General features: G+C 40.1%; 1 protein-coding gene across 2 annotated transcripts in view; it reads right to left on the reverse strand.

The window, feature by feature from the left end:
• Nucleotides 1-933: 933 nt before the first annotated feature.
• ss18 (SS18 subunit of BAF chromatin remodeling complex) overlaps nucleotides 934-15,285 on the reverse strand; it is a 19,351-nt gene continuing 4,999 nt past the window's right edge. Inside the window, exons 4-10 of one of the 2 annotated variants that reach the window (XM_056470569.1) lie at nucleotides 14,228-14,354; nucleotides 13,656-13,880; nucleotides 11,872-12,036; nucleotides 11,714-11,791; nucleotides 6,262-6,384; nucleotides 3,790-3,920; nucleotides 934-1,759 (exon numbers count right to left, since the gene is read on the reverse strand). In XM_056470569.1, the coding sequence (XP_056326544.1) occupies nucleotides 1,733-1,759; nucleotides 3,790-3,920; nucleotides 6,262-6,384; nucleotides 11,714-11,791; nucleotides 11,872-12,036; nucleotides 13,656-13,880; nucleotides 14,228-14,354 (876 nt within the window). In that variant the 3' untranslated portion in view covers nucleotides 934-1,732. The remainder of the gene's footprint in view (nucleotides 1,760-3,789; nucleotides 3,921-6,261; nucleotides 6,385-11,713; nucleotides 11,792-11,871; nucleotides 12,037-13,655; nucleotides 13,881-14,227; nucleotides 14,355-15,285) is intronic. The other variant, XM_056470576.1, reaches the window with a different exon arrangement.

A 15,285-nucleotide genomic window follows, 5' to 3' on the forward strand; every position in this document is an offset into this window, starting at 1 on the left:
ACAAACGAGTCGCAGGTAATAAAGTATCAAGCGTTTCTCCCAAAGTAAAGTCTGTCTGCCAGGTCTAAGCAAAGTGCCAGCGGGCGTCTGTAGCTCCGCCCACTCTCCGCCTCTTTGCCCTTAATTGGTATCCCGCCGTGGGTGCGATGACGCGCGAACAAAATGGCGACGGTTGGCCGCACCTACTTGTAGCTTCTTTTGCAGTGTTCAGAAACCTATGGGTGACGTCACGGATGCTCCGTCCATATATTTTACAGTCTATGATGCTGACACACAGTCATAAGTAGCTCCGCCCTCTTCTGAAAAAGAGCACAATCTCATTTGAATTTAAAGCGATAGTCACCAAAACGCCACAATTTGGATCAAAGCCTAAAAGGGTCAGTTTCAGAGAGGTATAAACATTATCTGTGTGCTATTTTGAGCTCAGACTTCATAAACACACTTTTTAAATCTTGTAAAAAAGGGCACCTTTGATGACAGCGCAGTTTGGATACAGCTACGTTCACACAGCAAAAACTGTGTTTTCTGTCTTTCAGAGATGCGTATGTTTCTTGTTGTCAAAAGACCCTTTTCACAAGACTGTTGACGCATTTATTGGTCATCAGCAACTTTAACCCTGCTCAAATGTACAACCCTTTTGTTATGTTAGAGATGGAAACTGAATTAAACTGCTGTAAAAATGCATCAGATAAATACTTTAATCTGAAAATCTGTTAATCCAGCTCAGTTCTGATTTATTCTCCTTAATAATAAAAATCTTAATTTCAAAAATTGCATTAGGGTGTTTACTTGTGTTGTCTTTGACTAATATTGAAGTTTGATGATCTGAAATAGTGACAAACACGCAAAAATAACAATCAAAATGTTTTTGTTTTGTTTTTTTTACTTCTTTTGACTGCAACACAATTCAAACAAGACTGAAATCCAAACCACTACAGTACCAGACCTGTTTAATCAAATTTCAGCAAGACATACATGTCAATTCAAATGGAACGTCCCACCTTCAAAATTAAAAAAACAAAGGGAAAATAAATTTGTACACGGTCAATAAGCACACGGGACGACACTTTGAGCTACTGTTCAACACGTGGACTCAATCTGAGCTCTATTTGATAAAGCATAAAATACATTTATACATCATAGCATAGTTCTGCACCTGAAATTGAGAAAAAAAGAAACATTTTGCACCCCTCCGCTAGCCTTCATTCGCACCTCAGCGTTATTGCTTCTCTGACATTAGCAGGAGAGTTGAAAAACACAAAAACAACAACAACAACAACACAATGAATTTCATTAGAAAAACAAAACACGTTTCATAGCTTATAAACATCGCTGTGTGTGTGTTCGTGTATTTTCACTGATTTTTTTGTTGCTGTAGATAAGGCAGCTGTTTCACTTAAGGCATCGCTGCTATGAAATTGCTTCTCAAACAAATGAAATTGTTTTAAGTGTGTCACAACTTCTCCTTTTTTTTTTTTTTTTGTTTGTTTTTTAAGCGAGATTGTGTGGGTGTTTCACATTTACATGACCTGTGCTGAGAATCGAGCCAATGGTTGTTGGTTGTGGTCAAATGCTTGTGGCCGAATGAAGAGTTCAGTCTACGTTAGCGGGACAGATTCAGCTCTTCATGATGGTGATGTTTAGAGACTCTGAGAGAGCGCTAGATGCTCTTCCTCAGATCACACACAGCTCCGACTGGGAAACACACTGGGAACGTCAAAATCCTCATCGTTTACTGCTGGTAGTTTCCATACTGACCCTGTGGAGTAAAATACAGCGGTTTTAAGCCCGAGAGAGCACTCAGCAATAATTACTGAAAGAAATAAAGGAAGAATTGTGCATTTTTTAATTACGTAAATGCTATATTAATGTTACTTAAAGGGATAGTTCACCAAAAATTCTACATTTTTAAGACCTTTATGCACTGCAAAAAATGACGGGTTCCACACAATCGATTTAGATTTCAGCTATCTTATTAGTTTTCACTAATTGAATGGATAGAACATAAAATAATTAAGTTGCCCCCCAAAAAACCTCAAGAACTGTCATCTCAGCTCATTTTAAATAAGTGGTTTGAACAATTGTCATTTTTTTTGGAATGTAAGTTTCTTTCTTCTGTTGAACACAAAAGAAGATATTTTGAAAAATGTTGAAAACCTGTAACCGTTGACCTCCATATGGAAGTCAATGGTTACAGGTTTCCCGCATTCTTCAAAATATATTCTTTTGTAACCCCTTTAGCGTGAGTATATTGCATTTTTTGGTGAACTATCCCTTTAATGCATTAACAAAATAGATTTTTATTCAACCATTAAAAAAACTAGAAACATCAAAAATAGTTTTTATTTTTATTTTTAATAAGGTGTCAATAAATTGATTAAGTTTTATAATTTTAAATAATTAGACCATTTTAAATTTTCATAAGGTTTTGATTATACAGCGGGGAAAATAGGCATTGAACGTGTCGACGTTTTCCTCAGAAAACATATTTCTAAAGGTGCCGTTGACTTGAATTTTCCCCCGGATGCTGGTAACAACCAAAGAAAATCCATACATGCAAAAAAAACACTTAAATCTAATTAGTTTACAAATTAAGTTATGCTTATTAAAATGAAATGACGCAGGGAAAATGTTTGGAACAGGTGAAGAAAGGGAGGTGAAAGCCCAGACAGCAGCGGAAATCTCTCAGCAGTTCTTCAGCAACCCTCTGCCCTCCCTCAGTGTAAATGAATATCAGCTGCTTCAGTCCAACATCTACATTAGCAGGAGGATGAAGATGAAACCAGGGTGGACATTTCAGCAAGACAATCATCCAAAACACAGCCGAGGAGACTCTCAGATGCTTTCAGAGAAAGAAAATCAAGCTGTAGAATGGCCCAGCCAATCACCTGATCCGAATCCAATTGAAAATACAAAATTAAGCTCAGATTTGATAGACGAGAACCACAGAACTATCAAGATTTTGACACTCTGTTGAGGTCTGTGAGAAACTACACCTGGGCAATGCATGTGACTTCATTCTCCAAATGAAAGGCATTAGAAAAGCCTTTTATATAAAGTATTAAACACATTTCAGTAGATCAGCTCTTTCTCCTTTTGCCATTCCAGTGTTATTACACAGAACTCATGACAGTGTGTTCAATGCTTATTTTCCCCTGTGCAGCAGCAGATTACTTCTTAATTTACAGGGTTCCCAACTATTCCCACCAAATTCAAGGACTTTTTAAACCGAGCACCTTAATTCACACCCCTAGCATACATAGTGCCATGAAAGTCCTTCCTGTACTGCAACATTACACTTATACTTAATATTTACATTAAAATATCAGAGTAATGATGATGTTTTGATTGTGTTGATACAATTGCTTAAATGAAACCATCAACATTAAATTCGGTAACACTTTATTTTGATGGTCCATTTGAGTATTAGTAGACGGTCTGCTTGATATCTGTTGATATGCTCCTTTAACTGACTATAAGAAACTTTGCAAGTACATGTCAATTTACACTAACCCTAACCCCAACCTAACGGTCTACTCATAATCTAATGAGAATTAGCTGGCATGTAGATGCAATGTAACCTAAATTCAACAAACGGACCATCAAAATAAAGTGTGACCTTAAATTCAAGCACTTTCAAGGAGCTATGTTTGTTTCCAGGCCTTCTAGGTACTTTCCAGGCCTTGAATTCACATGTCTGAAATTCAAGCTTCATGGAAACCCTGAACTGACGTTTTTATGAAGCCAGATTTCTTCAGGAGTGCTGCTGTTTGTGTACTGTCGTCTCACCTGGTCAAAAGCGTATGGACGCTGTGGTTGTCCCTGTGGTGGTCCGGGCTGCGGGGCTCTGTAGGCTGTATACTGCTGCCCTTGACTCTGCGGGTAGTTTGGGTACTGACTTGGAGCGCCTTGTGACGGACCTGTATGAAAACAAAGTGTTTGATTGCACGTTTCACCATATTCGCCTATGCCTCTTAACATACAAGTACATAAGAACAACTTAAAAGGGATAGTTCACGCAAACATTTAAATTTACAAACACTTTACTCACCCTCAAGTGGTTCCAACTACTGAACACAAAAGAAAATGTTACGGAGAAAGCAGAAAACTGGTAACCATTGACTTCCATAGTAGGACAAACAAATACTATGGAAGTCAATGGTTACAGTTTTTCAGCATTCTTCAAAATATCTTCTTTTGTGTTCAACAGAAGAAAGAAAATCCAACAAATTCTGAACAAGTGAGAGTAAATAATGACCAAATTTTTTTTTTTTTGGGGGTGAACTGTCACTTTAAGTGCAGATGTGCTTACTATCTAGTGAAATTAATTACAAATATGAAGAGCTTTTAAGCAAATAAAATTCCCTTCATAGTGTTTATAATTGCAAAGCTGATCTATTAGAGACGGGTATCTTGGGACGAAAAAGAAAAAGAAGAAATAAAAAAAACACGTTAAAAAAACAGAAGGTGGAACAATTTATAATGCGTGTTTTTAAGCTCGTGTTGGTACTTGCTGTAGGTTATTTCTTTAGTTTAATTAATTTACATTTATGGTACATGTAATTACTACATTTTTATGAAAAAAAAAAAGTAATTTATATGTTAAAATAATATTAAAGCATAAATAACGAGCATGCTGTTTTTATTCTCTTTGTTATCAAATAATAAAATAAATGACAATTCATAAAGACAAAAATGAATTTTTATTGGATGGCATGATGAAATAGTCTGCAACACATGGCTCTACGTCTATATTCGTTCACTGATTTTCACTTCTTTCCCGATATTGTCCATTTAACTGTCATAGGCTGTATACTTGACAGGATCTTAATTAGATTCAGGTCAGGACTTTGACTAGGCCACTTCAACAATTCATAAAGCCAAAAAAATTTTTTTTATAATGTCTATTTAACTGTCATACACTGTATAGGGATTAGCAAATAAGGGAACAAGTGAGTCACTTGACAGGATCTTAATTAGATTCAGGTAAGGACTTTGACTAGGCCACTCCAACAATTCATAAAGCCAAAAATGAATTTGTATTGGAAGGCATGATGAAATAGTCTGCAACACACTGCTCTAAGTCTAAATTCGCTCGCTGATTTTCGCTCCCTCCTTCCCGATATTGTCTATTTAACTGTCATACACTGTATAGTGATTAGCAAATAAGGGAACAAGCGAGTCATTTGTCAGCATCTCAATTAGATTCAGGTCAGGACTTTGACTAGGCCACTTCAACAATTCATAAAGCCAAAAATTAATTTTTGATATTGTCCATTTAACTGTCATAGGCTGTATAAAGATTAGCAAATAAGGGAACAAGTGAGTCACTTGACAGGATCTTAATTAGATTCAGGTCAGGGCTTTGACTAGGCCACTCCAACAATTTGTAAAGCCAAAAATGATTTTTTATAATGTCTATTTAAATGTCATACACTGTGTGGGGATCAGCAAATAAGGGAACACCTAAGTCACTTGACAGGATCTTAATTAAATTCAGGTCAGGGCTTTGACTAGGCCACTCCAACCATTCGTAAAGCCAAAAAAGATTTTTTTAATAATGTCTATTTAACTGTCATGCACTGTACAGGGATCAGCAAATAAGGGAACACCTAAGCCACTTGACAGGATCTTAATTAGATTCAGGTCAGGACATTGACTAGGCCACTCCAGATATTCATAAAGCCAAAAAATGATGTGCATTTATGCGTCCATTTGGCTGTCATACAATGTATAGGAATTAGCAAGTGAGTCATTTGAAACACAGCTAGTGACTTAAAAGCTAAAGGCAGCTGTGTTTGATTAGGGTTGGAATTAAAGTGATAGTTCACCCAAAATTGAACATTTACTCAGTTTACTCACCCCTCAAGTGGTTCCAGACTTTGTGTTGCTGAACACAAAAGAAGGTAATTTGAAGAAAGCTGAAACCCACTGACTTCCATAGTAAGAATAACAAATACTATGGAAGTCGATGGTTACAGGTTTTTATTTATTTTTCTAAGTATGTTCTTTTGTGATCAAAGAAAGAAATGCAAAGGTTTGAAACAAGTAAAGGGTGAGTAAATGATGACAGAATTTTAGTTTTTGAGTGAATGATCCCTTTTACTCTACAGGACAGTGACCGCTGTTGCCCATCCCTGATCTACTTTAATCTGATCATGTCATCTCTTCATCTAAACTACACTTTGACTAACAGGAGCATGTTTGTATGAAGCATCTGCGAGAATGGACACAGTGCTGGATCCGTTGGTGTGTTCGTACCGTAGCCCTGCTGCTGTCCCGGGTATCCCTGCTGCCCGCTGTACTGCTGCTGCGGTGGATAACCCTGCTGCTGCGGCGGGCCCTGCTGATACGCCTCCTGCTGCTGACCATACTGTGTGTTTCCTACAGGAAGACCACCACACACTTCAGCAAACTACACTAGTTACGGGGCCGAGCGAAGCTGCTACTGCTGGTGAAAATAGAGGAATATGGAGCTGTGGCAAATTTGTTTGAGAAATCGATTCTGAGATTTTCAAAATGCACCACTTTTCCCTCCTGAATCAATTCAGAGCTTAATTTTTAAACAGCAAATCGCTAGACTAGTTTTTAACAGCACTCTAGGCTAGTTTTTAAACAGCGGACGGCGCTCTAGGCTAGTTTTTAAACAGCGGACGGCGCTCTAGGCTAGTTTTCAAACAGCGGACGGCGCTCTAGGCTAGTTTTCAAACAGCGGACGGCGCTCTAGGCTAGTTTTCAAACAGCGGATGGCGACCTAGGCTAGTTTTAAACAGTAAATGGTACTTTAAGCTAGTTTTAAACAGCGGACGGCGCTCTAGGCTAGTTTTTAAACAGCGGACGGCGCTCTAGGCTAGTTTTTAAACAGCGGACGGCGCTCTAGGCTAGTTTTTAAACAGCGGACGGCGCTCTAGGCTAGTTTTCAAACAGCGGACGGCGCTCTAGGCTAGTTTTCAAACAGCGGACGGCGCTCTAGGCTAGTTTTCAAACAGCGGACGGCGCTCTAGGCTAGTTTTCAAACAGCGGACGGCGCTCTAGGCTAGTTTTCAAACAGCGGACGGCGCTCTAGGCTAGTTTTCAAACAGCGGACGGCGCTCTAGGCTAGTTTTCAAACAGCGGACGGCGCTCTAGGCTAGTTTTCAAACAGCGGACGGCGCTCTAGGCTAGTTTTCAAACAGCGGACGGCGCTCTAGGCTAGTTTTCAAACAGCGGACGGCGACCTAGGCTAGTTTTCAAACAGCGGACGGCGCACTAGGCTAGTTTTCAAACAGCGGACGGCGCACTAGGCTAGTTTTCAAACAGCGGAGGGCGCTCTAGGCTAGTTTTCAAACAGCGGAGGGCGCTCTAGGCTAGTTTTCAAACAGCGGATGGCGCTCTAGGCTAGTTTTCAAACAGCGGATGGCGCTCTAGGCTAGTTTTCAAACAGCGGATGGCGCTCTAGGCTAGTTTTCAAACAGCGGACGGCGCTCTAGGCTAGTTTTCAAACAGCGGACGGCGCTCTAGGCTAGTTTTCAAACAGCGGACGGCGCTCTAGGCTAGTTTTCAAACAGCGGACGGCGCTCTAGGCTAGTTTTCAAACAGCGGACGGCGCTCTAGGCTAGTTTTCAAACAGCGGACGGCGCTCTAGGCTAGTTTTCAAACAGCGGACGGCGCTCTAGGCTAGTTTTCAAACAGCGGACGGCGCTCTAGGCTAGTTTTCAAACAGCGGACGGCGCTCTAGGCTAGTTTTCAAACAGCGGACGGCGCTCTAGGCTAGTTTTCAAACAGCGGACGGCGCTCTAGGCTAGTTTTTCAAACAGCGGACGGCGCTCTAGGCTAGTTTTCAAACAGCGGACGGCGCTCTAGGCTAGTTTTCAAACAGCGGACGGCGCGCTAGGCTAGTTTTCAAACAGCGGACGGCGCTCTAGGCTAGTTTTCAAACAGCGGACGGCGCTCTAGGCTAGTTTTCAAACAGCGGACGGCGCTCTAGGCTAGTTTTCAAACAGCGGACGGCGCTCTAGGCTAGTTTTCAAACAGCGGACGGCGCTCTAGGCTAGTTTTCAAACAGCGGACGGCGCTCTAGGCTAGTTTTCAAACAGCGGACGGCGCTCTAGGCTAGTTTTCAAACAGCGGACGGCGCTCTAGGCTAGTTTTCAAACAGCGGACGGCGCTCTAGGCTAGTTTTCAAACAGCGGACGGCGCTCTAGGCTAGTTTTCAAACAGCGGACGGCGCTCTAGGCTAGTTTTCAAACAGCGGACGGCGCTCTAGGCTAGTTTTCAAACAGCGGACGGCGCTCTAGGCTAGTTTTCAAACAGCGGACGGCGCTCTAGGCTAGTTTTCAAACAGCGGATGGCGCTCTAGGCTAGTTTTTAAACAGCGGATGGCGCTCTAGGCTAGTTTTTAAACAGCGGATGGCGCTCTAGGCTAGTTTTTAAACAGCGGATGGCGCTCTAGGCTAGTTTTTAAACAGCGGATGGCGCTCTAGGCTAGTTTTTAAACAGCGGATGGCGCTCTAGGCTAGTTTTTAAACAGCGGATGGCGCTCTAGGCTAGTTTTTAAACAGCGGATGGCGACCTAGGCTAGTTTTTAAACAGTAAATGGTACTTTAAGCTAGTTTTAAACCACAGACGGCGCTCTGGGCTAGTTTTAAACAACAGATGGCACTCTAGGCTAGTTTTTAGACAGCAGATGTCACTCTATGCTAGTTTTTAAACAGCAGATGGTGACCTAGGCTAGTTTTTAAACAGCAGACGGGGCTCTAGGCTAGTTTTTAAACAGCGGACGGCGCTCTAGGCTAGTTTTTAAACAGCAGATGGCGCTCTAGGCTAGTTTTTAAAACAGCGGATGGCACTCTAGGCTAGTTTATAACAGCAGATGGCGCTCTAGGCTGTTTTTAAACAGTAGACAATGCTGAAGGCTAGGCTAGTTTTTAACACTCTAGGCTGGTTTTTAAACAGTAAATGGTGATCTAAGCTAGTTTGTGACAGCAGATGGCGCTCAATATCTATACTAGTTTAAAAACAGCAGATTGTGCTTTAGGCTAGTTTTACACAGCAGATAGCGCTCAAGGCTATTTTTAAACAGCAGATGTCGCTCAAAGCTAGTTTTAAAAAGCAGACAGTGCTCAAGGCTAGATTTAAACAGCAGATGACGGTCAAGGCTAATTTTAAACAGCAGATGGCGCTCAAGGCTAATTTTAAAAAGCAGACAGTGCTCAAGGCTAGTTTTTAACAGCAGATGGAACTCAAGGCTAGTTTTTGACAGCAGACGGAACTCTAGGCTGGTATTTATTGGCAGATGGCACTCAAAGCTAGTTCTAAACTATGCTCAAGGCTAGTTTTTGACAGCAGACGACACTAGGCTATTTTTTAAGAGCAGGCGATGCTTTAGGCTAGGCTAGTTTATAACAGCATATGGCGCACTAGACTAGTTTTAAAAAGCAAATGGCACGAAAGGCTAGTTTTAAACAGCAGGCTAGATTTAAACAGCAGACGGCACTCTAAACTATTTTAATCTGCACACTTGGTGTGAAAAAGTGTTTGCCCCCTCACTGACATCTTTTTTTTTTATTGTTTGTCACACTATAATGTTTCAGATCATCAGAAAACGTAAGTATTAGTCAAATATAATGCAAGCAAACATCTTGCAATTTTGAAATGAAGGTTTTTATTATTAAGGGTAAATATAAATCTATATAACTGGTTGGCCACCCTTAGCAGCAAGAACTGCAATCAAATGTTTTCAATAACTCACACTGAGTATTTTACAGCGCTGTGGAGGAATTTTTGCACACTAATTTTTGCAGAATTGTTCCAATTCAGCCACATTGGAGGGTTTAAGCATGCACCACTTTTTTAAGGTCATGCTACAGAACCTCAATTAGATTCAGGTCAGGACTTTGACTAGGCCATTCCAAAGTCTTCATTTTGTTTTTCTTTAGCCATTCAGAAGTGGACTCCAGTGTGCTTTGGATCATTGTCCTGCTGCAGAACCCAAGTAGGCTTCTGCTTGAGGTCAGAGATGGCCGGACACTCTTCTTCAGGACATTTTGGTACACAGCAGAATTCATGGTTCAATTTATCACAGCAAGTCATTCAGGTCCTAAAGCAGCAAAACAGCCCCAGACCATCACAGTACCACCACCACATTCTACTGTTGGCATTAAAATTATTTTTCTGAAATGTGGTGTTACTTTTACGCTACACATAATGGGACACACTTACTAAAAAAGTCCACTGAGAATTTTCACAAAAGTCTTGGAGATCATCAAAATGTTTTCTGGCAAAACTGAGCTGAGCCTTTGCTCTTTTTTTCTCAACGGTGGTTTCCATCTTGGAACCCTGCCATGCAAACCAGTCTCTTACTTATGGAGGAGTCATGAACACTCACCTTAACTGAGGCCAGTGAGGCCTGCAGTTCTTTGGATGTTGTTGTGGGATCTTTTGTGACCCCTAGTATGAGTTGTCGCTGCGCGCTTGAGGAAATTTTGGTGGGACGATTACTCGTGGGAAGGTTTTCCACAGTTACATGTTTTTGCCATGTGTAGATAATGGCTCTCACTGTGATTTGCTGCAGTCCTGAATCTTTAAAAATGGCTTTTCCAGACTAGTAGATCTCAATTATTTTCTTTCTCATTTATTTAGATCACACCATAACGTCTAGATTTTGAGTATCTTTTGGTCTACTTTGTCATGCAGGTCATATTTAAATGATTTCTTGATTGAAAACTGGTGTGGCAGTAATCAGGCCTGCTGCTATGCAATTTTAGAAATATATATATATATATATATATATATATATATATATATATATATATATATATATATATATATATATATATATATATATATATATATATATATGATTATAAAAACTGCATGATGTGTTTACTTGTGTTATCTTTGATCAATATTTAAATTTGTTTGGTGATCTGAAACATTAAAATGCGACAAACATGCAAAAAAAAAAAAAAGATATCAGTAAGGGGGCAAATACTTTTTCACACCACTGTATATGCTCATGAGCAAAAGTGTTTGTGTGTTCTGCTGAGTTCTATAAGTTGGCTTGTATGTAATGTGACTAATGTAAACACAGCTCACTAAGAAAACTTGTAATTTCCCTAAACCTTTCCTAACTTTATGAATGATTATTTTTGTTGAGCGGTATCGGTAAGAAATTGAATGCAAGCAGAGTATAGTTGTTAGTAAAGCATCTCAGAATCAACTCAAGAGAATAGCCATGCATTTTGAAAATCTCAGATTGATGCAGAATCAGTTTTGTTTCTCAAACAATTCTCCATCACTGCTGTAGAGGAATAGCTGTTTTTATCTGTTAGCCTGCAACTCTGGTTCTTTATTCTGCAGCTGTAAATCTTGCACACACACATCAATTATGTCTGTGAAGTCTTGTTTATATTTTGAGGTGGAATTATGGCTGGCCAATTTGGATAATGTACATCCATGCATTAGACGATCTTCTCTGCATTGCTTTTGTACATTCTGTATATTACTGTGTATAATTTTTTGGCCATATCCCCCCTGATCTAATATTGATATGAATGTCATTTGTTTTAAAGATACCCAATACATCTTACAGTTAATTTATAAACAACTATTCATAAAAAATATTCTTCTAACTTAAAGACAGGCTTCAATAAGTAAAAACATTCACTACACTCTCTACAGATCTGAAACAGGGCAAGCGTTAAAAAGCAGGTTGCATGAGGAGAAATCCTACCCTCTGGTGCCCCCTGTCCTCCATGGCTGTATTGCTCCGTGTAATATTCATCCTGACCAGGATATTGCTGAGGAGGTCCTAAAACCACACACAGATGAGGATTTCACATGATGAAGACTTTACATGATGTTTCATTCGCACAACAGAGTTCAGTGTACCTTGATGTGGTGGCCTGTATGGGGGCATTGGCCTCTGCCCCATCACGTGATTGCCTTGCCCCATCATGCCCATGGGGTTCTGCTGCCCCTGGTAATGCTGCCCGCTGCCACCAGAGGGGGGCATGTTGTACTGCTGGGAAGGAGCCTGCTGGTGCATCATAGGCCCTGGAGAAAAACACAAGAGCAAACACTCACAATGTGTTTTTTACAGTACTGGGAAAAGATTAAGGGCATCCTAAATAGAAGTTTGTTTTGACATAAAATGTGTGTGTGGTGTGCACTATATATATTTATTATGTACATGTAATACACACATACACAAACCATGTGAATACATTTTATTTCAAAATATTAATAAAATTTCTCAATTATATGCATGGGTGTATTTATACATTCACCGGCCACTTTATTAGGTACACCTGTCCAACTGCTCGTTAACGCATATTTCTAATCAGCCAATCACATGGCAGCAGCTCAATGCATTTAGGCATGTAGACATGGTCAAGACGATCTGCTGCAGTTCAAAGTGAGCATCAGAATGGGGAAGAAAGGGGATTTAAGTGACTTTAAACATGTCATGGTTGTTGGTGCCAGACGGGCTGCTCTGAGTATTTCAGAAACTGCTGATCTACTGGGGTTTTTAATGCACAACCATCTCTAGGGTTTACAGAGAATGGTCCGACAAAGAGGAAATATCCAGTGAGCGGCAGTTCTGTGGGCGCAAATGCCTTGTTGATGCAGATACTAAGGTCTGCAGAAGAGCATCTCTGATGTCCAACATGTCCAACCTTGAGGCGGATGGGCTACAGCAGCAGAAGACCACACCGGGTGCCGCTCCTCGCAGATAAGAACAGAAAACTGAGGCTACAATTCACACAGGCTTACCAAAACTGGACAATAAAAGACTGGAGAAATGTTGCCTGGTCTGATGAGTCTTCATTTCTGCTGACACATTCGGATGCTCGGCTCAGAATTTGCCCTCAACAACATGATGCTTTCATGTTGGATCCATCCTGCCTTGTATCAATGGTTCAGGCTGGTGGTGGTGGGGTAATGGTGTGGGGGATATTTTCTTGGCACACTTTGGGGTCCATTAGTACCAATTGAGCATCGTGTCAATGCCACAGCCTACCTGAGTGTTGTTGCTGACCATGTCCATCCCTTTATGACCACAGTGTTTCCATCTTCTGATGGCTACTTCCAGCAGGATAACGCACCATGTCATAAAGCGTGAATCATCTCACACTGGTTTATTGAACATGACAATAAGTTCACTGTACTCAAATGGCCTCCACAGTCAGCAGATCTTAATCCAATAGAGCACCTTTGGGTTGTGGTGGAACGGGAAATTCACATTATGGATGTGCAGCCGACAAATCTGCAGCAACTGTGTGATGCTATCATGTCAATATGGAGCAAAATCTCTGAGGAATATTTCCAGCATCTTGTTGAATCTATGCCATGAAGTATTAAGGCTGTTCTGAAGACAAAAGGGGGTCCAACACGGTACTAGTTAGGTGTACCTAATAAAGTGGCCAGTGAGTGTATATTCCTAGCCAAAAAATATTCTGAGGACTGTCAAATTTAGGTGAAAATCATTAAAAATGCTGGCAGTGGCTGTCAAATCAGGCAAAGAGTTAAGGACCTGGGATTTTAAGGATCTAGGAATTCTTTCAGATTCACAAACATTTTTCCCTCAGACTTAAAGGACCCGAGGGAACCCTGTTAAAACAAGTCACCAAGCCAAAAAAAAACCAAACAAAAAAAAAACAAAGCATCAGTACCCTGATTGGGCTGCATGTTCATGTTGGGTCGAGGGCCGTAATTGCCCATGGGCTGCCCCTGGTTGATGTTCATCTGCCCCTGTGACTGTATGCCCTGTGAGGAGGGCACGGCGTGATTATAAGCCCCCATGGAGCCGTGGCTGCTGGGCGGTATGTTCATGGAGCCGCTGGGTATGCTGGATGACTGGTTGGGCCCCGGACCCTGCATCGACATGTGATTTGGACCTGAATAAGAAACAGATTAACAACACAAATCATTATATATTCATATCATAGCTTAAAGGGCACCTATTGCATAACAATCACTCGTATAATGAGTTTAAACACAGTGGTGTGTCAGCGATGTGTGAATAAATCCAGCCTCTAATAGTAAACATGAATTTATTGTATTTTTTATAATCAGACTTGATAAAAACAGTCTGCAGAAACACTTTGTCAGCCTCGCACACTAGTGACCATCTCTCACTCATTAGCATAAACAGCCCTGAGTGAGAAGCAGCCATCCACTATTATTATTGCGTCATTCGTGCAGCTGTAAACGTTATTTCTGAGTGCATTGCAGAGGATTTTACCTGGCATCTGGCCATTCATCTGGCTCTGCATGTGCGGGGCAGAGGGACCCTCTGAGGGCATACTGTGACCGTGGGGCAGCTGAGGAGTGGCTCCGCTCTGATTCATAGGCATGTTCTGAGTGGGCGGCTGTAGACAAACACAAACACATTTTCTATCTCAAGCAGTGACTTCCACTCTGCAGCTTTTATTATGCCATTTTGAATCTGTGTTTGTCTCAAACAGGCTACAGGCTTCATGTAAAATATGTCATATATATATACATATATATATATATATATATATATATATATATATATATATATATATATATATATATATATATATATATATATGTTTTAATGCCACATATGGAGCATTGGCTTTATACATGGCAACATTGGTAATAAATCATGCATGCATATATAAAACCATACATATAACAACAACACTGATAAAAAGTCAAATAACTCCTTATTGTAAAATTATATTGTAAAATTATATTGTAAAATTCCTGCAGGAGGCACCTTTGTAAACGTCTCTTAAAATATTTCCTGAATAAAAACATTTACATTAGTGCTGCACAATACTGGACAATTTTTTTTTTTTTTTTTTTGATTTATTTTGCAAATATGAATATAATAACAAGATAACTTTAGTAACTCTATTTGACAAGAATTCATCATTTTGGTTTGACTGAAAGTTTTGTAGGTAAGTGCACCTACATAAAATATACAAAATTACCCAAAAATATATAAAAATAAACTAAAGTATGGATGAAAACAATTGAAAAATGATAAAAAATATATATAAACACATCGGCATCCATAGCCTAGTGGTTAGAGCGTTGAGACATAGGACCAAGGTGCTCACAGGGACCCAAGATCTTCCCACACTTTCCTGTCTGTAAAAATCTCTACTGTCCTGTACAAATAAAGGTGAAAACCTTATAACTGAAATATAAATAAATCACATAAACAGCACTTTATGGTTTTTGGTGGAGTTTAACAGTATTGAGGTACAGAAATTGAATAATTAAATGTAAAATAACACCAAATGCAGTCTTCAGTGTGTAAATCAG

Source organism: Danio aesculapii, chromosome 2, assembly GCF_903798145.1.
Source record: "Danio aesculapii chromosome 2, fDanAes4.1, whole genome shotgun sequence".
Lineage (NCBI taxonomy): Eukaryota > Metazoa > Chordata > Actinopteri > Cypriniformes > Danionidae > Danio > Danio aesculapii.